This window comes from Clinocottus analis, unplaced genomic scaffold (assembly GCF_023055335.1).
Source record: "Clinocottus analis isolate CAN_PGR_092001 unplaced genomic scaffold, fCliAna1.0.p SCAF_28, whole genome shotgun sequence".
In the NCBI taxonomy this organism is placed as follows: domain Eukaryota; kingdom Metazoa; phylum Chordata; class Actinopteri; order Perciformes; family Cottidae; genus Clinocottus; species Clinocottus analis.
Window position 1 is genome coordinate 1,311,161 of NW_027176020.1, and position 6,935 is coordinate 1,318,095.

General features: G+C 42.0%; 1 protein-coding gene across 1 annotated transcript; it reads right to left on the minus strand.

The window, feature by feature from the left end:
• Window positions 1-2,423: 2,423 nt before the first annotated feature.
• ociad2 (OCIA domain containing 2) lies at window positions 2,424-6,176 on the minus strand. The gene is made up of 7 exons (XM_068592768.1): window positions 6,050-6,176; window positions 5,848-5,932; window positions 3,659-3,712; window positions 3,500-3,547; window positions 3,199-3,322; window positions 2,814-2,888; window positions 2,424-2,693 (listed from the first exon to the last, which is right to left on the minus strand). The coding sequence occupies exons 1-6, from the start codon at window positions 6,134-6,136 to the stop codon at window positions 2,816-2,818; spliced, it is 471 nt and encodes a 156-aa protein (XP_068448869.1). The 5' UTR covers window positions 6,137-6,176; the 3' UTR covers window positions 2,424-2,693; window positions 2,814-2,815.
• Window positions 6,177-6,935: the final 759 nt, after the last annotated feature.

The following is a 6,935-nucleotide window of genomic DNA, read 5'->3' on the forward strand; positions in this document are numbered from 1 at the left end:
TGACACACAAGTCAGAGAACACACAACACGCATCTGCACGGCCGTCCGAGGCTTATCCTGGCAGGCCGAGGACAGCAGGGTCATCCAGGGAGGGCTGGAGTGGAGCGCGGTTACACGACGGTGTGCCGCTGCAGCAGAGCCACACACTGGGACAAAGTTATGGTGGTCCACTCCTCCACCCCTGCATCCCTCCACCCCCTGCGATGGGTGGCCCACAGGAGGGACATAATGGACTCGTGTCACTGTGTTTTCGGCCGTCTCCACCTCCAGAGCCCCACAGCTCTCCTCTCCGTCTACAACGATCGAACAAACGACCTCATTGTGCATCAGATGAACTCCAAACAAGGAGAATGGAGAGTCCTTTAGCAGGAATGTTATGAGCTGGATGCACGACAGCTCTCTGTTGTTGCAATGCACTAAACACACACACACTCACAGACACGTATACACACACGTTCACAGACACGCACATATCTACACGCTCACACACACACGTTCACAGACACACACACACATGTACAGGCATGCATGTATATGCATGTGTGTGTGTGTATATATATATATATACACACACACATGTACAGGCATGCATGTATATGCATGTGTGTGTATATATATATATATATATACACACACAAACACACATATGTAGCCTCACACACAGACAGACACTCACATATATACACTCAAACTCACACACACAGACAGACACAAACTCATATATATACATTCTCTCTCACACACACACACACACACACACACACACACACACACACACACACACACACACACACACACACACCATGCTTTAGGGGGAAAAACCACACACTATATTTAAAAAGAAAAGTTAAGCTGCAAGCAGAAGGAGTAAAAGGCGCATAAGGGCTGACTGGGTAACGCGTGTGGTGACGTAACGGAACACTATTTGATTTGTCCGACTTTTATTCTCCCGAGAAACACACAAAAAGGGTCAAAAGAGTTTTTTTAAAAAGAGGTGAACACATGAAGCTCCACCACGGTAGCTTTAAGCTAGCAGCTAGCTTGGTGTTGACACTGCGGGGGCTAGCCAGGCGCTAAGCTTAAGCTAGCTAGCTAGCAGCAACTCGATCGAGCAACTTGATCGAGCGACCGAGCCAGTTGTCAACTAACGTTGTAGTTGGACACACTCGTGGGGATAAGCAGCCCCAAAGAAAGCAAAGCTCGAGCTACCTGGCGGCGTCACGAGTGGATTTTTCGCAAAGCGGACGTTTTACTCACAACTTCTTTTTGTTTCCTCTCTTTCTCCCCTTGTTTTTGGGGGGTTGTTTTTGTTGTTGTTGTCGTGGAGCTCGGTAGCTTAGCTCGTGGACGGTCTGTTCGTTTTTGCCGAACCAGCCCGGACGTCCCGCATCGGAAGGATTTTTCTTGTTGCGTTAGTGGTGAGAATCTCTCTCTTTTTTTTTTCCTCCGGTGTTGGGGAAGAGCTCCACTGTCAGCTCCGGTTTGGTCCCGCCTCCTTTCGCCCGTGATTGGCTGTGATTGGTTGACGCCCACTTGGAACGCAGCTTTCTTATTGAACCAAATGCGTGGCAATCTCTTGATTGGGTGACGCGCCGGTGACTTTTTTTGTAACGGGTTCGCTCTGTTTTCGTGACCGGCGTACACCGAAACGTGCACGAGGCAGGCGGGTACAGGTAAAGCATGGCTTAAAGTAAACTTTATTTAAACGTTATAATAAAAACATTAATTAAGACATAAATACATAAAATAACGACAAACGAAAGGTAGAAATAAAAGCCCATAAATAAATAATTGTAATTTTAAAATAAATGAATAAGCACAGAAATATAATAACATATTTAATGTATTTGTTTATTTAAAAAATAATAATATGGAAAAATAGATAAAATATATAAACAGAAATGTATGCAAATTCAATATGATTTTTTTTAAAGTGATTTGTCACCCCCCCAAAAAAGTACATTTGATGAGCTTTGTTCTATTTCTGTGCATATGTTTTATGTTTCTAAATTAACCTGCACATTCATTTTAAAATTGAGGCTTTCATTTCTACTTTCATTTATTTAATCATTTATCATATTGTACCAGTTCTCCACAATAAAAATGCTAAAAGTGGTTAAAAACTAAAGTCTTAAGAATAAATTCTGCACGTCTGTGTGGAATGACTGCAGTCTCTTTGAACACTGAACATATGACCAATGAGCCATCATTTAGTTCATCAAATGAAAAATGCTTTTTGCCAAATAACTAAGATTTGAAGTCAGGGCTTCCTGTGAATTCTGTAGACTAAAAATCGTGTGTTTCATTCACACTTGTGTGACACATAGAAATTATAAAAGTTCCTACATTGTTATGTTGGTCCGGCGTGTAAACAAAAACAATTTAAGCCGTTTCATATTCAAGGCAACATTTATTATCTTTGGTCGTTGTTGCCGAATTATATGGAAGCAGATTATGAACCCAACATGACTCGTTCTTCATTCCAATTCATACAAAAGACTCTGTATTCCTGCAGACATGAAACTGTAAACACGTCACAAGGGACAGTAGCTCCTCCTAGTGGACATCATGTGCAATGTCACACTTGGATGTGCAATATATAAAAATATACTCTGGATGAATTATCAGCATTATTTACGGAGTTGAAGAAAAAAAGCTGCCGCTGACGGATCCTGTCAATCCTTCAGTGTTTCCTGCAAAATAGAATTGAATACATAAAGAGCAGATTCACATCCTTCAGCATCAACGGCACGATGACGCTGACATACAGTTACATGTGTTTCTACCAGCTGCGTCCACACGCGATGGCTCACCTTTAGCTGGCCGCCGGCTCTGCAGCGGCAGCCGGAGCTTTCTTCTTACAGGCTTCACACACGTGGTGGCAGGGCCTGCAGGCCGGACGCGTGACGGCCAGAGATCATTATTTATTATTGCACATTATTTGTCGCAGCACAAAACGGACGAAACTGTCAAATTATCGGCTTGAAAGTCATTTATCTTCAAGTCTTTAAGCAAGAAAAGATCAGATTCAGCAGACACACATCTTCAAAATTCAAGAAACAAAACAAAGAGTACGAAGCAGCATTTCTGCACAAAACTACCTTTAAAAAAAGATCTATTGATACACGTTACAGTACGGTTTGGCATTTTTAACTGTAGTTAAAGACGGTGAAAGCTTCCAGTGCCATGTGTTCCTACCTGTGTCCGGCACCAGACCAGGGTCCAAATCCTGGTCCCCCCTCAATGCCCATGTCCTTGAACTTGCTCCGACAAGTTCCAACGTAGGAAGCTTTCCCCACCGCGAAGCCCAGGATGCCGGCGACTACACGGAGCAGAGGTAGAAAATGATGAGCCATTGGTAATATATACGTGTGTGTGTGTGTGTGTGTGTTTAAATTTGCAAATGAGGCGTTATGTAACGGTAACTTTAGGTGAATTTAGGATAAATCAAAAACAATGGTTTAGGTATTTTAAGCATTAGAAAGTCAAATAAACACACCTGCTAGTTTAGGAAAAGGACCAAACCTCTTGGATGCGTTCCAAACGCCTGCATGGAAGTGAAAATAAACATAAAGCAAACAGAGATGAGACAACATGATGATATGATGACATTATGATAAGATGATATAACGGGGGAACAAGGTTTTAATGTCAGCACCTTGGTAGACGAGCCCGCCGGTGACGGCCATGCTGCCCAGAGAGAGAGGGAGCGCTGAGGAGAGAGAAGCAAGTCAGTGAATACAGGAGCGGATCAAAGTCCTTCATGAGGACTTCCAATCCAACCCAGACTGAGTGAGTGTTGTATAAAACTGTGAATCATAGCTTGTTTTATGAAGAAGAAAAGCCCCAAACTGCTGTATTTGGATGTATTGAAGACCATAAGTAATATACAAGTGAAATATATGGTTTGGTACATGAGGAAATTCAAATGGCATTCAAATAGCCCCAATGGGCCCCAATGGGTCCAATTAGACCCAATGGGTCCCAACGTGACCTGTTCTCTGTACTAAACCCTCTCTCACTTTGTTCTGCTTCACTTTATCAAAGTCACCTTTACAGAGAGAGTGTTCACATGTTGTGTTCTGGTTTGTTAGAGTTAGACTTTACGGCTGAATCATTTCAAACTAATAATCATCCTGAAAGTCATTATTTTTCTCGGCGGACCTGAAACCTTTTCATGTCTTTCTGTGTGTCATCTTCATTTCCTCTTAACCAGGAACATGTAGACTGATATCTACACATCTGAACAACATCTCACATGTGTTCTTTTTATTATAACACAACATTATTCAAACAGCCCGAGTGGCTGCAGAGACACACACTTTTGAAGGATTTTGAAGGAATGACAATGGGAGTGTTTTCAAGAGGTTGAATGCGTACAGTATATACAGGATTAGCTGCGCCTAATTTAAACAAAGAAAAAGAGGGACGGCTCTGACTTCGCTCAGGAGTTGTTGGCGTTTCATGTTTACATAGCTGCACGGTGAGAGAGCTCAGCCAGCCGCTGTGGAGGGCCGAGGGTTCGATGCCGGAGACAATGAAGTGTTGACAGCATGACTTGTTAGCTCACAACATTGTGTACGTGCGCTCTAGCGTAGTGTGAATGACTTCAATGGAGACGTTAGATCTGTGTGGGCGTCCACACACACACACACACCTCCTGCTGGTCTGGTTTTACAGGTCACTGATTAATTGAGATTTTGTTCTATTTTTTGATGTCAGACGAGAGGAAAACATTTATTTAACTACTTTATCTGTGAGGGTTGAAAAACTGCAGTTTTTACTGAGAACCAGAACTGAAACTTATGTTTTTGAAACTTGTATATTTCTCTTAAATTCATCCCAAAAAATTACATATTTGCCTCATTTCCATATTTAAACATAACATTTCATGAAACTTGTAATACAATAAATAAGCGTCTTAATGTCAGTAATGAAGTGATGAAGTTTTGTGTTCTTATCTATGAGTTAATTATTGCAGCCTCTTCACCTGAAGAGGTTTGGGTGTGTTGTACTTTGCATTAACAGGTCACAGCGGCCGTTACCAGCGTGACTTTGAGGCGCTCGGGAGCGTTCTGTGAGCCACAGATTCATCTCCACGGAGAGAAACGTAAACACGCGTGTGAACAAGGTGCTGATAGATAACTGCAGCCACTCGACACTCCTGAAGCACACGGAGGTCAAACTCTGTGAGAGAAGTTCACCGGCGGTTGTTGAAGCCTTTTGAGTTGGCCATTTCGGCAGACGCCATCTTGTTTTTTTATACCACACAAGAAGGTGAAGCAGAGAACCAGCACACTTACAAAATAACTAAATGAACATTCATGTGGGGAAAACACACACAGGACCCGACCTGTCAATCACTGTGTAGCCCCGCCCCTAAAGCGTCCCCTTATTATGGTCTGTTTGACTCTAAATGAGCATAATGTAATAAATGAGCATCAGGCTGTATAGAAGAAGACTTGAAACTAGAGATTGAGACATAAACTCATGTTTACAATGTTTACTGAGGGAATACATCAAGAGAGAAGTAGAGTCACTTATATAGACTTCTATACAACCAGAGGAGTCGCCCCCTGGTGGTCAGTAGAGAGAATGCAGCTTTAACACATGAAGCATAGACTTCTATACAACCAGAGGAGTCGCCCCCTGGTGGTCAGGAGAGAGAATGCAGCTTTAACACATGAAGCATAGACTTCTATACAACCAGAGGAGTCGCCCCCTGGTGGTCAGGAGAGAGAATGCAGCTTTAACACATGAAGCATAGACTTCTATACAACCAGAGGAGTCATTTCAAACACATGAGGTTTTAAGAAGAAGTAAACATGAATATATAAAATAGATTACCTCTGTACCAGAAGCTTTCCTCTTGGCACTCTTTCCAAACCTTTCTCACGTCTTCTCTGTGCACGTGACCGTCGCCTAATGGACACTGTGGACACACACACACACACACACACACACACACACACACACACACACACACACGCAGGTTTCAGTCATGGTCCACAGTGGTGGTCAGTCATGGTCCACAGCGGGAGATCCTCACCTTCCAGCCCGCTCTCTCTGCAGCAGCGGCCGGCGGCGCCTCTCCCGTCTTCACGGTGATAGTTTGTCCGGTTGTTTCTGAACTCATGGTGCTTTTTTCTTCTCCTCTATTTCCTAGATCAGAAATGCTCAACGTCCTCCAGCTCGTATTACTTCGTCTCTCTCTCTCTCTCGCAGTACTTCTTATAAACAGGTTGTGATGGCTCCTCCCTGTGTGTTTATGACCACGCCCACTGGAGAAAAAAGAAAGAGAAAAGAAAAAAACTTGTTTACTTTTGCATGAAAAAAACCCACAATATTTATAATTTAAAAGAAAAAGTCAGAAGGGTAAAGTTAGGGTTATTTTGTGACGCACAATCACATGCAGTTTACCATATTTGCAAACATTCATATCATTATGATGCAACATGAAGGTGTGTGTTAGAGATGTGATCTTTACAGCCCGGTAAAGACAGCTGATTGTGTTATTTATTAGAGGTTTACTCCCACGAGACAAAGGTCAGGTTAGATCAAATAGTGCTTTATTACCACTGATAACAACATCACACACATTTCAACTGGAGTGGATATTAATAATATAGCTTTTTAATGTTCTTATGATCTTTAATATCAAAACTCAAATTCTTTGTAAACAAAAACAGACCTTTGAAGTTTATACTTTTTACTTATCAAAAAATTCAAAGGTTAGCCTCTTTGAAGTAGTACAAGTCAATAATGTCATATTATACCAATACTACTACTACTACAAATATTGTACTTTTTACTCTAAGTACAGAGTAAAAAGTACAATATTTCCGTCTGAGATGTTTTGGAGTTGAAGTACAACAAGTAGAAACTAGGTTTAAATAAAAGTACTACATTCCACTACTTTAGATCCATTGCATTTA